The sequence below is a fragment of the Coniosporium apollinis genome (genome assembly GCF_000281105.1).
Source record: "Coniosporium apollinis CBS 100218 chromosome Unknown supercont1.28, whole genome shotgun sequence".
Lineage (NCBI taxonomy): Eukaryota > Fungi > Ascomycota > Dothideomycetes > Coniosporium > Coniosporium apollinis.
This window is the reverse complement of record NW_006913290.1, coordinates 363,610-382,698: the sequence shown is the minus strand read 5'-3', so window position 1 is coordinate 382,698 and position 19,089 is coordinate 363,610. Positions and strand designations below refer to the sequence as shown.

Genomic DNA, 19,089 nt, shown 5'->3' with positions numbered 1-19,089 from the left:
TGCATAGCATACTTAGTCACCTGATCAAAAGTGCGGCTGACTAAGTACGACGCTAGACCCTTTGAGGATTTCCTTTCAGTCAATCCATCCGGTTTTGCTCTATGGAGTACTGGCATGATTTCGGGAGCAGCTTTGCCTTGGCTATAATCGATGTGATCGAGTATGCTCGCAGTAAGGACAAATTACAGCTGAAACCTCGTCCGCACTTTCTCATCCCCGGCTTTCCATTCCCACTCCTGGCCGCTGCTCCGCTGGATCCCCCTATCCACCCTTCTCAACTTGAGAGTGAACCTAGGCCCAAGTTCCTGCAAGCCTGTTCTGATATCCTCTACATCCTTCATCGGCTTGCCGTCCGTGTCTACAACACTCTTTTCAGTCGCCCGCTTATCTCTGAAGATGTATCGATGCCGCCGTACAAAGATGTAGTCGCGCTGATTATGGAGCGTTACTACTGTTCTACCTTCCAGTTCCGGCCGAGGAGGGAACATGGTACGGAACAGATGGGCTGTGAGCAGACCCAAAGGAGTTCGGAAGTTATTTAGGATGAGCTCCGGAAAATGGTTTGTTGGGTTGCCGTGGCCAGGCAGCTTAGCTCCTTCGATCCAGTTCTTGATACTGAAATGAAAAGTTGGTCCCTCGGGTAGATGTACTACTGTGAGACCGGACGGGCGTTTAAGGTCTTCGTTGAGGACTACTAGGGTGCTGAAGCCACGATTCGAGGCGAACTTTGATATTTCGCGGACCGAGTATTTGTGACCGTACCGGTGAACGCTGCGGCGCACGTAGCTGCTGTTCGGGAAGAGTGTCGTGAGGATAGAAGCTTGCGCATGAAGTGTGCTGTTGATGGAGGTAGTGATGAGGACTTTAGGCTCTGCGTGCGGAGTGAAGAGGGTTGGGAACTTAGTCGCAAGGTTTTCGGGTGTTAGGTCGAGCCTTGTACTAGCGGTTGATCCTGACGGACTAGCTGCTCTTCTTGGTTGCTGCGGTTTAGGTGGTTCTTTCTGCTTGCTTGATGAAAGCTCGATTTCGGACCCATCCGAAGCATCCTCATCCTCGTCAAGCATGCTATCGACATCATCGTCGTCGGCGTGGTCTTCCTCGTCTGATCTCTCCTCCTCTCCAGACGCTCCCGACTCGGCGCCGTCCTGTTCTTCAGCGGTCTTCTGGCGCTTCAGCCGCGCGACATCGACACTCAGACCTAACGCATCCTCCTCATCTGCATTGACCTCATCCCAAACCCGCTTCTTATCAAGGGTGATCGGCACATTGCGAGCCTGCCGTTCTTCCCGCAATCTTGGGTTTCTATCTTCCTCTCGTCTCCGCCGAAAGCGCTCGTCCCGCCTGATGGCATCTCTGGCCTTCTTTTGCTTGACATGGAAAGATCGCCGCTTCTCCTTGTTGGCTGTCCGGAACGGAAGGGCAGCCTTCGAAGAAATTTGCGTTCTTGACGGAGCCATATTGCACAGGCACTGCTGCCCTTAGCTGCAAGCTAATGGATCTACACAGATATCTCAAGTTCTAATTCTTAGAAAATTGAGATTGACGTGCGTAGTTGTTTGGTTGGGGGTGCCGACTGCTGCAGTGGTGTTAGCACATAAGCCGTTTACTAATACCGTCAAAATCTTGCAGAGATATAGTATCCCGTGTATGGTCCCTAGCGTCAGACGGCCATATATTCTTATGCAGGCTTTGGTACATGAGAGAACCATCCCACAGCGATATACGAGGTTTAAGCGGAGGGGAATATAGAAGTTGAACTACTTTACATGACAAAGTTGACTGAGAATCTTACACACAGAGCTGAGACAAACAGGCTTCCTACTTACAGTTCTTATTGCTTGTTGCAACGTGATGCGCCTCCAGGGTCTGCTAAGAAGTTTTGAAGCTATTCGGGGGTTGAGATTTGCCCGACACTGCCGATGTTTTCCCGATCGAGCATCAGTCAATTGTCCCCAGGAACAGTCACAGAGATTGACACTTTCCCATATAAAGTACATGCGTCAGCTGCTTCTGCTAAGACGCTATCCTAAAAGTCTTACCCAAGGGTACATACATTTGCCAGGTTCTCCTCGCTCACTAAAGGTCCTCGCCAGACCTCCCACGCTCGCGATACCACCGTATGCGCCGCAAGCTCGCAATTTCAGTACAAGCCCAATAGCGCTCCGTTACCAAGTTAAGAAGAAGGAAGCCAGCGCCGCCATGGCTACCACAACTCGTACTGGTCAGCCCTTTGACCGTGCTGCCCTTGAGAGCCTCATGAGGAGGAGGATGTTCTATACCCCTTCTGTAAGTTAGGTTACATAGAATTGTATAACGTTTCTGACTGAAAGGACAGTTCGAAATATACGGAGGTGTGAGCGGATTATACGATTACGGCCCCCCCGGCTGCGCCCTACAGGCCAATATAATAGACATATGGCGGAAGCACTTCGTGCTAGAGGAGGACATGATGGAGGTCGACTGCACCATGCTCACCCCACACGAGGTGCTGAAGACTTCCGGCCACGTTGATAAATTCGCAGACTGGATGTGCAAGGATCCGAAGACCGGAGAGATTTTCCGCGCAGATCATCTAGTGGAAGAGGTGCTCGAGTCGAGATTGAAGGGTGATAAAGAGGCTCGTGGTCAAAAGGTGGACGTGGACGAAGAAGACCCGAAGAAAAAGAAGAAGAAGGTCAAGGAGATCAAGGCTGTCAAGTTGGATGATTCGATGGTTCAGGAATACGAAGAGATTCTGGCAAAAATTGACAACTACAACGGCGAGGAGTAAGAGCCGCAGGATTTGTTGCTTTAGGGCCTTTACTAATTTACGCAGGCTCGGGTTACTCATGACAAAGTACGATATCAAAAACCCAGCGACCGGCGGCGCCCTCTTACCTCCGGTCGCCTTCAATCTCATGTTTCAAACATCGATCGGACCCAGCAGTAACCTTCCAGGCTATCTACGACCAGAGACTGCGCAGGGCCAATTCTTGAATTTCCAGAAGATGCTTGAGTTCAACCAACAGTCCATGCCATTCGCCAGCGCCAGCATCGGCAAAAGCTTCCGCAATGAGATATCACCTAGATCCGGCCTGCTTCGGGTTAGAGAATTCACGATGGCTGAGATAGAGCACTACGTCGACCCTGAGGGGGGCAAGAAACACCCTCGCTTTGAAGAGATCAAAGACGTGACTCTCAGTCTGCTCAACAGGGAAACTCAGCTTGCTGGTAAGACGGACGTCGAGGCGGTACCCATTGGCAAAGCCGTAGAAACTAAGCTTGTGGATAACGAGACCCTGGGATACTTCTTGGTCCGCATCCAGCAGTTCCTCATCAAGCTTGGAGTAGACGAGAAGAAGCTGCGTTTCCGGCAACATATGGCAAACGAGATGGCTCACTACGCCGCTGACTGCTGGGACGCTGAACTGTTAACCTCATATGGTTGGATAGAGTGCGTCGGCTGTGCAGACCGGAGCGCTTATGATCTCACGGTGCATGCGAAGAAGACTGGCGCTCCTCTTTGCGTCCGCGAGACGCGAAAAGAGCCTCTTCGCATCGAAGAGTGGCAGATCGATCTCGACAAGAAGAAGTTTGGCCCAAAGTTCAAGAAGGATGGCAAGACCGTCGAGGCAGCTATCGACGCACTAACGCAAGACATGCGCGAGAAACTGTCTCTGGACTTGAAGAACGATGGCAAGATCAGCGTGGATGTGGAGGGCGTTGCTAATGGCAAGGTCGAGCTAGAAAAAGACATCATCAACATTGAGAAGCGAACAAGAGTTGAGAACGTGCGGGAGTACACCCCTAACGTGATTGAGCCTTCATTCGGCATTGGTCGGATATTATACAGCCTGATAGAGCACAGCTACTGGACTCGGGAGGGCGACGAGGCCCGCGGTGTAAGTTGATCCCCCGAATGCATTGTTTACGCCCACGTTAACACCTTCCAAAGGTCATCTCATTCCCGCCTATGATCGCGCCAACAAAAGTGCTCCTTGTTCCTCTTTCTGGCGTCTCGGATTTCAAGCCTCTCATCAAGCGCATAAGCCACCGCTTACGCGCACTCGGTATCTCCAATCGGGTCGACGACTCATCAGCAAGCATCGGCAAGCGATACGCGCGCAACGACGAGCTCGGCACGGCATTCGGCATCACTGTGGACTTTCAGTCCGTGAAGGACAACACGTTTACGCTTAGGGACCGTGACAGCACCAAGCAGGTCCGCGCCAGCGAAGATGAAATCTGCGCCGCGGTGCAAAGTCTTGTCGACGGTAATGAGACGTGGGCTGATGTCGCTGGCCGACTGCCCAAGTTTGAGCAGCAGGAGCTAGAGTAAGACGCTCAAGTCTCCTTGGCTGAATATATGCCGCTGTGTACGATATCAGTGGCATTGTCCAACGGTGCTGTTCAACTCGGGGTTATGGAAATCTTCGAGATAAACGATCCCAGAACGGAGAGGTGGAGGCATTGGCCTCGGTAAATAGACGCTGTAAACATCTATAGACAGCAGACAAGCAGCTAGTCATCGCACATTGCACGATGAAAGCTGTTGAAGATGAAGCTTGATTATGACAAGCTGCTTCGCCAAATGTGATAAGAATGCCAAGCGCGGCAGGGCGGCAGGCGGTTGAGGCGCAACACGAACCGTCCTTGACCTCTGTTCCTGATCTGCACTTCTGTGTTCACTCTCATGACATTCGGCCGTAAGTCGAGCGTTGACATCCGTTTTGGCGTGGTCGAACATCATGAGCATCAACCCACAATCGACGTGCTGAGGGGACTATCCCATGTCCCGCTCCCCTGCCACGGGGAGCCAAGCTTCGTCTGCCGTGTCGAATCCACCAAGATCATTCGGCAAACCCGTCTCCATACCTCCTGCCACGACCTTCTCGATCTACGTCTGACACGACTGTACATACTGCAATAGCATTGATACTCTCACCACTTCATTCCTAATCGCTACTTCTACTGCCATCGTGTGGAGGCCGGCGATCCCGACACCTAGACCATCTAGAAGCCGCTCCTTGCTGCCCATCCACGACGGCTCAGCCTCGACCTTGAAGATCGCCTCGTCCCAGGTCTCCACAGCGAGCCGGGCCGTTTCCTTACTTCCCCTCAGTGGGTCCTGTACCGCTGTCAACCACCTTTAGTGGGAACTTCACTGAACGGCGTCGCTGGCGCTAAGTGGCGGCCCTGGGTGGTCTCCTCTCATCTGCCGGTTCCCTCTTAAGGACTGGTTGGCTGTCGCGACGCTCCGTGTCCCACAATGGCCAACTGGTGATGTTTGCTTGCTTGTTTCGTTGGTATCTGTGGTCGCCGTTCGCACGTTTTGGTCGTTCGGTCAATTGATTGACTCCACAGCCTTTACGCCCCTTGTTGTCCGTTAGGCAACTTCCTGTCTCTACTGTATTCGAACCGTTGATTTTATAGCTCCTGCGAAAGGGCTTTCTTTGGTGCCTTTTTCGCTCGAATCACAGTTGTGCATGCAATGGAAGAGGCACAAGCAGCAGCACTTGGGATTGGGGAAGCGGGCCAGCGCCCTTTATCAGCCGGCAGTAGTGGTGACTCTTCTGACGCGGAGTCCGCCCCTTCAATGTGAGTAGTATAGCCCAATTTCTATCCCTAAAATGCAATGTTTTCCGCTAGACAAAGCAATCCTAAGTCTTCCACCAAAGTCTTCGGCACATGAACAGCATGGGGGCGGGAAGCCTGTGATTGATTTTACCAATCGCTGGGAGGGCCAGGACAGAGCTTCCCCCTACGAACGAAAAAGCCCGAATGCCAGTATGGCACCGTGTAGGGGCCTCCACCTTATCTAGCAGAGATATATGTTATCATATAGAAGATGTGTACCAAGCATTGGCGTGCTTATGGATTCAACGTTCGCCACTCATATCTTCCAGCTACAGCCCATTACGCTATGGGGCTGCTGTCAAAAAACTTGATCTGACATTCTCCAGCATATCCAAGCGCTCTCTGCACTCCGAAGACTTAACGACCGTCATCGAGAACGGCCGCACATATCCCAACGCGGTATACTTTATGCCCTGCGATGCCGCGGAGCAAACACGGCTCTCTATCATCCACCAAGTCTTTCTAACCGCACTGTCTGGTTCTCTCACGACCGTGCCCATCCATGCCGGCATGCTCTGGATCCTGGATGTCGGCGCGGGACCTGGGGACTGGGCTAATGGGATCGCGGACCGTTATCCAAAGGCCAAAGTCGTAGCCGTCGATGCCGCTGTCTGGGAGACGGACGAGACGGAGCCGGAGAGGAAGAACGTGTTCTGGGAAATTGACGATCTAGATGTGGGCGAGGTGCCGGGGGCGAGAGAGGCCGAGGCGACGGCGCTCGAGAGTCAGATGCAGTCCATGAGCATACGACTGGAGTCGCTACGCGGTCGGGCTGATAGCAAAGCGGAGGATCTAGCGGACACGGGACAAGACCAGGCGGTAAAGTTGAGCCCGCAGTCCTCGCCGCCCCTCTCAGAACCCCGAGGCTGGTGCTTTACGACCCTCTTCGACTTCATCCATATCCGCGGCATGAAAGGCGCTTTCACCTCTTGGCCCGCTATCTACGCCGAAGTCTTCAAATCACTGAATCCTGGCGGCTACGTCGAGGTTGTGGATTTTGAAACCCCACTGCAGTCTATAAATCCCGACTCTGAGCTGCGCCGCCTCATCTCCGCAACGTGGGAAGCTGCACAGAAATCCGGGTGTGCGCTGGGTACGGCGCATCTAGACCCGGCGGCGTTCGAAGCGGCAGGGCTAATGCACGTCAAGACCACGACCGTGGACGTGCCGGTGGGAATGTGGCACGAGGACGAGGAGCAGAGGGCGTTGGGAAAAAAGTGGCTGGTTTGCTGTATTGAGGGCATGGAGGCGATGTGTTTACGGCTGCTAACCAAGGAGATGGAGTGGAGTGTTGAGCGGGTTAAAGAAGCATGTAGAAAGGTTGCGGATGAGTTTCTTAGCGGGATGCATGATGGATTGACGACACCATTCAGGTTCGTGGTGGCGAGGAAGACGAGGAACGGCGCCGAGGGATGATACCACGTATGATTATGTTTAAGAAGTCTATGTCAGGGCTGGAATATACTTCCGCCTGTTTCGTTCCAGCATTCAATATCGAAACTCCCCGAGCATCCGAAACCATATCCGGCCCGTCCAGGGAGCCGGCGCTGTCGCCACCCCTAGTTACAAAGGCACCCTTATATTAATCCGTCCAGCCGTGTAATCTTCCTCGAATGGCACAAGACCATAGCGTGCTCAAACTTAAGCTTGCCAACCTCACTTCGCCGCGAATCGACTCCTCGCCCTAAGCCAATCCCCATAGAAGTACAGCAAATACACTCCGCCCACACACACGACCGTAAACGCAGCCAGCAAACTCACACCGGGCCCGACTCCCAGATCTCCAAACAGCGGCGTCGAGAAGTGAATAGCCGCCGCCGCCAGCACACTCCTCGTGAAATCATTCCCGGCAAACAAGCTCGCCGCATACTGCGGGTACGTAAGCGGCAAATACAAGAAGATGCACTGCAGGACCAGAAAAACCCCGACCGTGAAGATCGCCACGCCGACGCACGACACGATCCAGTGTATGTCCGGGTCGCTCGTCCACGCATAGATGAACAAGCCCACGGGACACAATACACTGGCGTACAGCGCGGGAATGAGCCGTCTCTCCGGTGCGCCCAGCCCGGACCGGCGGATCTCGGGCTCGACGATCCAGTACACATAGCTCCAGTACATGGCTATGGATACAAAAACCCCGACGGTGATGGCCAGGAAGGTCAGCCCCATCTGCCCAAGATTGAAGCCGTACATGCCGATATAGACGAGCGGGAAGACCTCGAAGAAGGAGTAGAAGATGCCGTACACCAACGCGGTATAGAGGGCCGTGAAAGCGACGGCGGGGTCCAGCAGCATCATTTGGATTGGGCGCCATAGGGTCTCGATCGCGAGGTCTTTAACGCTCAACGAGGCTTGCGCGATTTCAGACTGGCTCTTCAGCTGGTTGTTGCCGCTCGCTTTGCGGAGGCGTTGAGCGCGCCGGAGCAGGATCGTCGGGGTCGAGGTTTCGGGCAGGAACAGGAACAGCAGCACCCACACCGGCCCAGCGAGCCAGAGTATCTCCCACAGCGACCATCGCCAGTTCATGGCCGCGACGCTGAAGCCCGAGATGATGGGGCCGAGCGCAGGACCGCAGGTTGCGGCCAGCGCCCACAGGGAGAGCACGTAGGGCAGCTTGATCAGGCTGTACATGTCCTGCAGGCTTGCGCCTCCAGTAGCCAGACACGGGCTCCCGAAGAAGCCTTGCAGGAAGCGCAGCACGATTAGTCCAGCGAAGTTGTCGACTAGGGCCGTTGGGACGCAGAGGATCACAAAGATGGCGAATGTGACCACGTAGGGGATGTTGCGGCCGATGCGGGGGACTTCGGAGAGGGGAGAGAATATTAGGGGACCGATGCCGTAGCTGGGATGGAGTTAGAGGGTGTTGTGGGTTTGTTAGGGGAGGACGGAGATGACTCACCCTAGGACGTACATCGACAGCCCGAGATAGGCCGCCGAGTAAGAGACACCGAAAGCGTGGACGACACCTTCAACTGACGGGGCGTAGATTGCGGAGCCCATGTAGACAGCGAGGGTGTAAATGTAGATCTGGAAGGCGGCAAAGGCTTTCTTTCCCGATGACCAGTTCTGAGGGTCTTCCGGGTCATCTAGTGGTCGGGGTCAGCTTCGACCGGAGAGGTGAATGGGTTTCATGCTGGATTACCAACCTGTAGTGTACCAGTCAACCAAAATAGTCCCGTCGTCCAGCTTCGCCGGTTCGACGGGCTTGCTGGGTCCCCTTGTCACACTCGCAATGGTAAACTGCCTCTCGAGATCCTCGCGTGTCACAGAGGCTTGTAGAGCCTCCCGTGTCGCTACTCGCTCGAGTCCTGGACGAGCAGAGGCTGTCGTCCGGGGTCTGTTTAGGTTAGATGCGGAAGAGGAAGCAGTGCTCGCTGTGACAGTTCTCTCAAGCGTTTTCCGCTTTTCTAATATAGCGTCATCAGATTCGGGCTTGCTAGGGAGGACATCCCCGTGGAGAGTGTCGACGACCGGAAGGGATGGCTCCGCTTTCTCCGGTGTTGGTGTGGCCTGGCTTGAACTGTAGCATGTGGGGCAGTGAAAGTCCGGCTTCTCTTCTGGATATTGGAGGATCTTATTTCCAGTCGCCCATCTGAGGATAGCTCCGATGGGAGCGTCTCGTATCAGGTCTGACATTGTGACCTGGCTTTCACTTGGTTCAGACTCGAAAGCAAGATGGTATAGATAGTTGGTATGACTTGTTGACTCTTCAGAATTTTGAGTGATCGGCCCTGTCACTGGGCAATGGACAACGATGCTGGACAACTGATAGATTTGAGATGGACTGAAGGAAAGCAGAAAAGGGAGCCACCATATATCTACTCCCGCACCGGAATCCGATCATCCCATACCTAAACTCCGCGCAATGACTCTTCGATACACAGTAAGCAGTTCAAGGTAGGAACGCGACATGATGCAATCGACAGGTGACAAACACGAAGAAACTCAGGGAAGCAGTTGAAGCGGTCTGATATTAAGCCGTCAAGTGAAAAGATTGCAGTTGGGTGCAGGATTAGAAAGCAAGATGCCTTGGCCAAGAGCACGATGCTAGTAGATACTCGTACACATGAGTGGGCGGAGATTAGGTGTGTATGTTGAGTAAGCTCCAAGGTTTCGGTGGCTTGCTTACAAAAACCCCTGCTCGTCTGTGCACATGGTGTTCCAGCCCTGCCGCGCATCCTCAAGTCCCAGGATCCAAGATGTCGGTGTACATGGACTACACTCAGCAGAGCATGCATCGGAGCTGAGCGCTGCTGCAAATGTACAAGCAGCCAAATGCTCGAGTCCCACTTCCGCGTAAGATAGGATTAAATGCCTGCCATCTGAAGACTCTTGCATCTCGCAATATCTCCTACAAGCGATGTAAGCTTTGACATGTGAGATACCACAGCTCACAACTCGGGTCCAAGAACCACCCACACTCTCAGGCACCCAGGCCTAAGCCGTTCTTCGGCACTGTTTACGTGCTCACCTCTCCTGCGCAGAACCATCCACCCAACAACCATTACAGGGAACCTACACCAACCGTTGCCCCTGGAGCGGCAGCTACCCATCATACATCCTTCCCATCCTCCTTCGCCAGCGCCTTTCCCCACGCACTCTCAAACCCGCTCTCCGCCCCCACCAAACTAGCCTCACCGCCCGCCACGTCCCCTCCCACCGCCGTGTCCGCCGTGCCCGGCCTGGTCGACTCCGCCGTCTCCACCGTCTCCGCCGTCTCCGCCCCCACCCCCGACCCCATGGCATTCACCTCCCCCGCCTCCGGCGCCTCAAACTCAAAGTTGCTGCTATACACCACCGCAGCGAACGCCTCCAGCTCCCGCACATTCTCCATCGCCGCGAGGTACTCGTTCTGCTCCCCGCTGCCAATGACATGCGCCTGGCGACAAAACACGGCAAGCGTGTTCGCCACTTTCGCCTTTGCTTCATTGGCACCGGTGATCTCGACGACGCGCGCTGTGGAGGCAGACACGGGCGGGATCTTGAAGGCCGTGGTGGCCATCTTTGTGTCGATGAGGAGGGAGAAGGCGGCGTCAAGGAGGTGGGTCAGGACGTGTGTGAAGGAGGGGGAGTCGATCAGGTCGGAGGTTTCGTCGAGGAGGCGGCGGAGGGAGGGGGTTGGGGTTGGGGTGGTGGAGGGGGAGGCCATGCCGGATTCGGTGAGGACGTAGTCTTCTTGGTCGGCGGGGGGGAGGAGGTAAGTGAGCCATTTGTTGGTTCTGGGTGGGAGGGGTGTTAGTAGGGGAGGTTGGGGGAGGGTGGTGGGGTAGGTTACCTCCTGTCTTCCTCTGTGCTGCCCTCGACTCTTTTGCGGACTTCTAGGGTCAACTCCGAGAGCCGCTCCAGTGTAATGTCTTCACGCGGGTTGAGCGAGCCGAAGACTTCTTCCACCGCCGCGGTGACCTTCGCCATGATGTCCTTGCAGCCGCGGTGCAGTAACCACCAGCTGAAAGAGAGGTACTTTCGGTTCGTCTCAAAGTCGTTGCCGTACGCGTTCTCGAAGTTGTCATCGTCACGATTCTCTAGACTAATCCTCGAGCTCTGGGATGGAGGCGACGCGAGCGACACGACGCTTGCCAGGTAGTTTCGGCGGCCGAGCAGGTTGAGTTGTATCCGCGTGAGGAGTGTGAGGAGGGAAAGGGTGTATATTAGTGTAAATGCTCTCGTTATCGCTGTGCTAGTCAGCCGTCGTGTTCGATGGCCAGTGCCCGTAGTAACCCACAAGTTATCTTCATCTCGTTCCACAGCTGTGCCTTGCTCTTTTTCGGCCGCGGCTGCGACGCCAGGGAGCTGCTATCGCCATCACCACCGCTCTTGTCCGCGACTTGACTGGCGTGTACGTAGCTCTCACTCTGGAAGCTCTTCAAACTCTTGCCATCATCGTCCGCAACACTTGTTGGCGCCGACGGGAAGTCTGATGCCGCTTCCGAAGCTCCCACACTCCTGGCTAATCGCTCCGCCTTCTGTTTCTGTAGCTCGTTGAGTGTCTGCTCCACAGGCAGCTCTTGGATGATGTTCTCGGTCGCCGTGGGCAGGATAGCGAGGACAGTAAAGGTGCAATCCTCTTGGTTTTGCTCGAATCGCCTTCGGAGACTATCGTCGATCGCATTAGCTTGCGCGCCCTGGGACGAGGCATTGGGTGTGACTGTGTACTTCTCCCTAGCTATGCGCTCATCGCTCATACGCTGCCGCGCCTCGGACACCTTGGCCAAGACATACTGTCCGGCGAGATACCCAGCTCCAACCACGCCCGCGCCGATAACGAAGTTGGTTCGATTGCGTCTGAACCAGCGGCGGGTGGCGGCTATCATGATGAGGGCTAGAAGTCTGCTAGACTACATGTCAAGCCTTGTGACGGTGCAAGGGCTAGTATCGTGACAGCAGACTGTGGTTGTCTGCTCTGGAGGGTCTCGCTCTCTCGTGGCTGGGCGTCATGCAAGCTTTCACGGGCACGACGGGCTGTCACCGTCACCGTCACCGAGGCTCAACCAGCGCGGCCCAGCACGGCCCAGCGCGGCATCGGGGCCATTGCAAGCACCAAGCACCCCTCGCACCGGCGTTTCTGGGCATCACGAGCGGCTCAGGCAATGCACACCCCACCAAGAACCCCGGGGCCCCTCGTCCACTCACCCGCTGCTGACCACTTTTTGACCCTCTCCACGTCCCATGATACCCACAGTCGACCGTCGAGAGCGCAGACACCGGCGCCTTCGTCTTCTTGCTGCCTAAGCACAAGTCGCAGTCATTCACAACGTCCAGCGCCTCGCTTCACACATACATATACACATATACACAAACCCGCGCAGCCCCCCACCCGACCCAGCCGCAGATGCCAGCATGGAACAACGGCGGCCACCAGAATATACGCTCGAGGTATTCGCGGATCCTACCTGCGTGAAGGACATTATTAAAGGCACGTGTTCTGACCTGGAGAGAAGCGACCCTCGTCTCGTCTGATGTTGCGCTGCCGCCTCCCGTCTGTCCACTCCACCCCGCTAACACTCCCTCCCAGCAATCCTCCACACAATCTTCTTCCACCGCTACTTTACCCCCATATCGCCCCTCACGCGCGACCTCCTCGACCTGACCCTCCCCGCCATCGACGACGTCGACCTCGAGACGCTGATCGACCAGCGCGCAACGGCCCTCGTCCGCGCAATCGACACGTCCTCCTACGTCCCCTCCTCGCATAACCGCACCGGTTCGTATGGGCGAAGCCAGTCTGGCCGAGGGCAGCTGGCGGTGCAGTTCTTCGAGAAGACGCGCCGCCGCAAGAGCTATTTTGGGTTTGGGAAGCAGGACGAGGAGGTGTGCTGGGAGACGTGGATATTGGATGTTACGCTTGCGACGCCGAGGACGGATTCGGGTGAGTGTGCCTTTCGGGAACAACGGCAGGAGTGTAGCAGCAAGGAGCTTCACTCTAGAAGCCTTCTTCCTGGAAGGACTAGCACGTTTTACGGAGTTGATGCTGACGCCGCTGATGACACCAGATGTCTACAAAGTCCGCCGCGCAATGGAGAACTCCCTCCGTAAGAGCGCCCTCAAGGTCGTCAACATTGTCAACCGCGAAAAGGATCACATCCCGCCCATCCTAACGACGGACTCCAATTTCCCCGTGCAGATCCTAGTAAATCCAAAGGCACAGGAGGGATGGGGTCAGCGCATGGGGATCGGTATCTTCTAATGCTGCAGACGTCATGTAGGGAAGCGTCGACGGTATTGAGCGAAACAAGGGTCTAAAGAGCGGCAACATTAGACGGCGGAAACGGCGTTGGTGGGTGGAGTTACGGCGAGGTTGGCGAGCTTTCCCCTTGTCAAGGGCAATCTGGCTTTGGAATGTTTTTCGATACTTGAGATACCCATAACATGTTTGATCTTCTTGCAAACTCCTTAGGGGAAACGTACAAGCACCAACTCGCTTTTGTGCTATTAGCAACCATGGCCGACCCCTGATCAGTCCCTATCTACGACTTTCATGCCTCGTGAATTTCCAGGCATGACTGAACAAGATGCTGTCGGCGAGAGAGTACCCGATTTGCTAGATTACGAAGAAAGGATGATCACAACTTCCCTTCTTCGCTGATTTGGCGATTTGTATGCACTCAGTCTCTCCTCACTTCCCCAAATCCGGCCACTCCCCGCTCTCTATCTACAGTCCAAGGTACTAGGCCGTCACCATCGCCATCATAGCCGAAGCTGTCAGACTGTCTTTAGCTCCACTTCGACCATGGACCGGCAACCCGAGCTTCAGCGGTCATGTCAATGAGGAACCAGAAAGTCACTTCTGAGGATACGGAAGATTAGAAGGAATACGTGCCGAGAGCATCTCAAACAAGATGAGGCGAGAAAAGTGACATCTCCGAATCTGAACCGTACTCGAACTATATCTGCAGGCCAATCCTACAAAGCCCATTCGTTCCGATCGTCCGACGGCAGTACGAACGGCTCATCGATCTGCTTCACAGCCATATCACTACAAAGCACGCAGGCCCCCGCCACCAACTCATCCAACTCTCTGACCACCTGTTCCCTCTTCGCTCCCAACCTGCCCGTCCCATCAACCTCATCCTGCAACTCCCTAATCCTCCTGCTCTTCGCGACGCCCGCCTGCTCCACCACCCTCTTGGCAAGACAATCGCCATGAAAAGCATGCTGGCACGGAAACACGAAGAACATCCTCGCGAGCAGCGGGAGCCGACAGACAAAGCACTTCTCCCCCGGTTCCACAATCGCATACCTCTGATCCAGGCTCTTGATATCCAGCTTGATATGCTTGGCCGTCTCAGCACTCTCGTCCATCTCGCGCTTCAGCGCATCGATATGTCTGCTGTACTCCTCGAGCGCGGCGCAGATCTCCTCCTTGAAATCGTCAATGACGACAAAGTCCGGGAAGAAGGGGATCAGGTCCTCGATGCGCAGTAGGTCGCACCGCTTCAGGAACTCGATCGCGCCTTTGATGCCTTCGGCCTGCCCAATCACTTTCTTCGCGATCGCGAGCCACAGCTTCTTGCGCCGCGCCTGGTCTCCGCTCTCCATGCGATCCGCGACCGACGCCGCGAGCTCGACGTCGTCGTATTTGAGCGCTAGATCTACCGCCTGCGCGTCCTGCCCCATGGCGCTGTAGGTGTGCACGGCGCTCACGACGCGCTTGTGCTGGATGCAGAGGCGCAGCGCGAAGTCGGCGTCGTAGTTCTGCTCGTGCGCGTAGGACTGCGCGCGGAGGTAAGCCAGCAGCGCCGACTCGTCGCGCGTCGGCGCCGAGGCGTACATCGAGATGAGCGTGTTGTGGACGGCGGCGTCGGTCGAGTTGTGCTGGTTGATCTCGAACTGCAGGTAGCGGATTGCCTGGTTCTGCGGGAGCGGCGCTTTGGTGATGCGGTTGTAGTTCAGGAAGGCGGGAATCAGGCGGCGTGCGTCGAGGTTGGTTTGTCGCATCATTATGTCGACGAACTCGGTGGGTGCGTGGGCCATTAGGACGCTGGAGTACTTGTAGAAGATCTCGGGGTCGGTCTGCTTCTTAAGTACGGCGAGGGAGTCGGACCATCGCTCGCGTTGTACCCAGTAGGCTAGGACGTAGTTGTAGTCGTTGATGACTGTCGCAAAATACAGCAGCTCCTCTTCGCGACCGTGACTGCTGATGATCTCGTATGTGGTTTTGCGGTCCAGGTCTGATTTGTATTTGGTGACAAAACCCTGGTACTCTTTCCGAACGACGGAGAGCTGACTCTCTGTATCGGCGGCGTTCATGGTTTCAGAGAGCTCGGCCTTGGTTGTAATGGTGTCGTCGAGAACGTTTAGCTTCGCCATGTATATCTCCACGAGCCAAGACGCCAGCAGTGTACGTTGCATGACTGATGACTTCTTTAGTGTTGTAAGCTTCGTCAACAGATACTTCCGTAAGGCATCTGGCTCCACCTTATCGATGAAAGTCAGAGCAACCTGCTCAAAGGGCTTCGTGCTTCGGCCATAGACTGCTGCAGCCTCCATGAATTGACCTTTACTGACAAGATAGTCTCCAGACGCAGTAGCGACGGCGTCCTTCTGAGCAGACGTTTTGGCGTACTGTGATGCGCGGTCGAACTGTTGAGCTTGAAGCATGATCCTCCACACGTCTCTATCTTCATCGATAACGTTAATCTCGAAGATCTCTTGCGCGGTAAACAGCCAGTATGTATTCTTCATCTGATCCGCCACTAGACCAAGCGCAACTTGACCAGGTTCGAGGACCGTCTGATCATGCACTATCTTATCGTTCAGTCTGTTGGTGGCTACAATCCTGCCTTCCACTAGCTGTAGTACATGGAACTGGCTGAGGATCATGGCGGTAGCGGGGTCCTGAACTGTTCGGGCTCGGCCGCCCGTTGTCTGCGAAGGCGGGATATGCGATTTCGGCAGCGTCTTCGACTCCGAGTACGTCCTTCTGCCGAGGTCTGCGATGTCGCCAGATGTGATCAATTTTCCATGGAAGACGCCTTGAGGTGAGAGCCATCCATATGCCCTCTCAGAGCCTGTGCCATCGGGCATAGCAGCATCCTGCGGGTCAGGCGAGACGGCAAGCGTAGATGTAGCTGAGCCAGGCATCCTTGGCACTTCGTATACGGTCGGAGTCTCCCGTTCGAACAGTTGCGCGAATATCGAGCCCCTACCTTCGTACTTATGCCCGCCGACTTTGCCCACGAAGTGTGAGAGCTTCGAAGATGTAGCCACGAGGATCCTGCGGAAGTCTGGCCGCCCAGGCAAGACATCCACATACAAGCCAGTGATGGGTCCATCGGTTTTGTAGACGCCTTGTAGATACTTCTCCTCCCGCCGGAGGAAGTCCGTCGACTGTTCGATAAACGCTTCGTACACATTGCCATCGGCAGCGCCTATGAGAATTTCCCGGGTAGACGAAGTCGGTAACGACGGATTCCAGGCTATGCTCTCTATAACGACACCTTTGAGTCTGGACAGAGCCTTGGGTTGGCGCGATTGAGTGGATAGGTAGAAGTTCTCCCCCTGGATTGTGGATATGATCAGGTGGGAGGCCGAGGGATCGAGGAACATGCGCCGGATGACACCAATCTCTGTGAGTTTCTTGGGGAGGTCGATATCTGTAGACAAAGACTACTTAGTGCCACATCGACTACGGCAGTATACTCGTCGTAGGAATTACCGTCAACATCGGCAGGGCTATTCAAGTCGATCCTGAGGATGCGGTTGTTCGATAGGGCCAAGACGAGCACATTGTTCGCGACCTGGGCAGCGACAAAGTCTGCCGCTATGGAGAACTGAAGAGAGACTCTCTCAACGTTGAATATAGGCAAGGAATCGTCCCCAAGGTCCTGAAGGTTGGTGGGAGCGGCATAGCCGCTTGAAGGTGTGAAGGTCATAGTGCCTCTGCGTTTCACCCAATTCCGGGATGTATGAGCGGCCAAATTACCGATGACATTGCTTCATGGATCGCGTGGTTTGAGGAGCTGGTGTATGGGTATTGAGTACCACTGCCTAGCAGCTCTGCTGATGGAGGTGCTGTCTCGAAGTCGCGGCGATGCTCTTGCGGCCAACATCGGCGTTTGAAACCTCCGACGTCATCCAAACTGCGGAAGCGTTGCAGCTGGGTTTGAGGAAGATAGACGATAGGCATATGTAAAGACCATGGATCTCAGCCTCGTTGGAGGCCATGGGGCTCGTTCACGAAGGTTTACGTTGATCTCTATGTTCGTTATGTCCGGTAGTCACCGTTGATGGTAACGTACTCATGACTAAAGTCACAGGTCCAATAAACCGCTTCCTCGCCCTTCGTCTCACTTAACCGGACCAGGATCTCCAGATCCTCCGCCTCAAGTATCTGTGCAGCCCGAGCCTCATCCACCGCTTCCGGCTCCCCTCTCACCAACAGCTTCAGCTCCGCGCTCCCGTCGGTAGGTATGAACGAGACGCTCGTCTGCTCCGGCACAACACTTAAGACGCCTTCTGCGTATCCCGTGGCGCATAAGATGCGACCCCAGTTGGCGTCCTTGCCGTAGAGTGCGGTCTTGACCAGAGGCGAGCGCGCAATGGTCGATGCGACACGCTTGGCGTCCGCATAAGACGCCGCGTTCGTCACGCGGATGGTCACGAACTTCGTTGCGCCTTCGCCATCGCGGACGACGAGTTGAGCGAGATCTGCGGCGAAAGATGTGAGGGTCTGCCGCATCTCCGCGTATCCCGCGCTGGCAGCTGAGGTGATTTCGGCGCCGCCTGCAGCGCCGTTCGCCAGTAAGGCAACCGTATCGTTCGTCGACGTGTCGCCGTCTATCGATATGCTGTTGAATGACTTGTCTATCGCTGCACTCAAAAGGGACTGGAGAGGCTCCGGCGCAATAGGCGCATCGGTGCAGATGATGCCAAGGAGGGTAGCCATGTTTGGATGTATCATGCCAGCACCCTTGGTCATGCCGGCAAGAGTGTATGTGGTACCCGGTGCGGATGGTAGGGTGAATTTACGGGACAGGAGCTTTGGGAAGGTGTCGGTTGTGCAGATGGCGCGAGCTGCACGTAACCAGTGGGAATGAGAGTTGCCAAGATCATCGTATGCGGAAGGAATTTTGTGCAAGATCTTTCGCAAAGGAAGGCTAAACCAAGCGGCGCGTTAGCTAGAAGTAAGGGTATTGCCAGGGGCAAGCAGTACCGCTGTCCTATGACCCCCGTACTCATGACGATCGTACGAGAGCCTTTCCCGTCATCTGATGGACTCTCCTCCCGAAAGCACTTGTCGGTCTCTTCACCCATTTTCCACGCATCCTCGATGCCGCCTTTGCCTGTCACAGCATTGGCGCAACCAGAGTTCACGACCACCGCTCGTATCCCACTTCCTCCCCTCCGCCTCAGCATATCCTTTGACTGCGTTACTGGCGCTGCCTGGAACTTGTTCTGGGTGAAGACTGCCGCGCCCGAGCATGGCGTTTCCGAAGCTAGCAGAGCCAGATCGTCGAAACGCGTATTTGAGGGTTTGACGCCCACATGGGCGCTCGAGGCTAAGAAGCCTTTGGGGTATGTGCCTGACGTGGGTACATATCTCTGCTTTGCGGGAGGTATCGCGCCTTCGCCAGGCGCAGAGTACCGGCGGATCTGGCGATTGACGTGGACAACCAAGCGTTTGGCGGCAGGAGGGATGGAGGCCATGGCGACTGACCCTGAGTATATATTAGTCTCAATTGTTCGCATTTAACCGTTGGAAAGCTCTCATTGTAGACCCATGCAAGCTGTCTATGACTCTGCAGAACGTCCTGCATCTGAGGGATAGATAGAGCACCTCTCACTCACCGATTGTGACAATCTGGGTCCTAGATACAGTCACTGGCCTTCCACCCCGGTCAAGAGCCGGGTCTCACGATCAACTGCACGGGAACCTTCGTCTTTGACGTTCTCACCGCACATCAGACATTCTGAATCCTTATCCTTATCGGAGTTGGTGCCTGAGGCAGAACAGCGAAGCCCTTTCTGATT

The 19,089-nt window shown here is 55.2% G+C and overlaps 8 protein-coding genes across 8 annotated transcripts; 3 read left to right on the top strand and 5 right to left on the bottom strand.

Moving 5' to 3' along the window:
• Window positions 1-182: 182 nt before the first annotated feature.
• On the bottom strand, window positions 183-1,457 carry W97_05868 (uncharacterized protein; the record flags this gene model as incomplete). Its single annotated transcript, XM_007783749.1, has 1 exon — window positions 183-1,457. The coding sequence occupies one exon, from the start codon at window positions 1,455-1,457 to the stop codon at window positions 183-185; it is 1,275 nt and encodes a 424-aa protein (XP_007781939.1).
• A 742-nt stretch (window positions 1,458-2,199) lies between these two features.
• On the top strand, window positions 2,200-4,318 carry W97_05867 (glycyl-tRNA synthetase 1; the record flags this gene model as incomplete). Its single annotated transcript, XM_007783748.1, has 4 exons — window positions 2,200-2,286; window positions 2,336-2,766; window positions 2,816-3,881; window positions 3,935-4,318. The coding sequence occupies 4 exons, from the start codon at window positions 2,200-2,202 to the stop codon at window positions 4,316-4,318; spliced, it is 1,968 nt and encodes a 655-aa protein (XP_007781938.1).
• Window positions 4,319-6,126: 1,808 nt separating this feature from the next.
• W97_05866 (uncharacterized protein) lies at window positions 6,127-7,032 on the top strand (the record flags this gene model as incomplete). The annotated part of the gene is made up of 1 exon (XM_007783747.1): window positions 6,127-7,032. The coding sequence occupies one exon, from the start codon at window positions 6,127-6,129 to the stop codon at window positions 7,030-7,032; it is 906 nt and encodes a 301-aa protein (XP_007781937.1).
• A 240-nt stretch (window positions 7,033-7,272) lies between these two features.
• W97_05865 (uncharacterized protein) lies at window positions 7,273-9,255 on the bottom strand (the record flags this gene model as incomplete). Its single annotated transcript, XM_007783746.1, has 3 exons — window positions 7,273-8,461; window positions 8,519-8,705; window positions 8,766-9,255. 3 exons carry the CDS (start codon window positions 9,253-9,255, stop codon window positions 7,273-7,275), a joined length of 1,866 nt encoding a protein of 621 aa, XP_007781936.1.
• Window positions 9,256-10,171: 916 nt separating this feature from the next.
• W97_05864 (uncharacterized protein) lies at window positions 10,172-11,930 on the bottom strand (the record flags this gene model as incomplete). The annotated part of the gene is made up of 4 exons (XM_007783745.1): window positions 10,172-10,838; window positions 10,895-11,291; window positions 11,342-11,712; window positions 11,773-11,930. 4 exons carry the CDS (start codon window positions 11,928-11,930, stop codon window positions 10,172-10,174), a joined length of 1,593 nt encoding a protein of 530 aa, XP_007781935.1.
• Window positions 11,931-12,456: 526 nt separating this feature from the next.
• W97_05863 (uncharacterized protein) lies at window positions 12,457-13,303 on the top strand (the record flags this gene model as incomplete). Its single annotated transcript, XM_007783744.1, has 3 exons — window positions 12,457-12,538; window positions 12,632-12,985; window positions 13,110-13,303. 3 exons carry the CDS (start codon window positions 12,457-12,459, stop codon window positions 13,301-13,303), a joined length of 630 nt encoding a protein of 209 aa, XP_007781934.1.
• Window positions 13,304-14,019: 716 nt separating this feature from the next.
• W97_05862 (uncharacterized protein) lies at window positions 14,020-16,991 on the bottom strand (the record flags this gene model as incomplete). The annotated part of the gene is made up of 2 exons (XM_007783743.1): window positions 14,020-16,712; window positions 16,775-16,991. The coding sequence occupies 2 exons, from the start codon at window positions 16,989-16,991 to the stop codon at window positions 14,020-14,022; spliced, it is 2,910 nt and encodes a 969-aa protein (XP_007781933.1).
• Window positions 16,992-17,323: 332 nt separating this feature from the next.
• Window positions 17,324-18,765, bottom strand: W97_05861 (arginine biosynthesis ArgJ 1, mitochondrial; the record flags this gene model as incomplete). The annotated part of the gene is made up of 2 exons (XM_007783742.1): window positions 17,324-18,215; window positions 18,272-18,765. The coding sequence occupies 2 exons, from the start codon at window positions 18,763-18,765 to the stop codon at window positions 17,324-17,326; spliced, it is 1,386 nt and encodes a 461-aa protein (XP_007781932.1).
• Window positions 18,766-19,089: the final 324 nt, after the last annotated feature.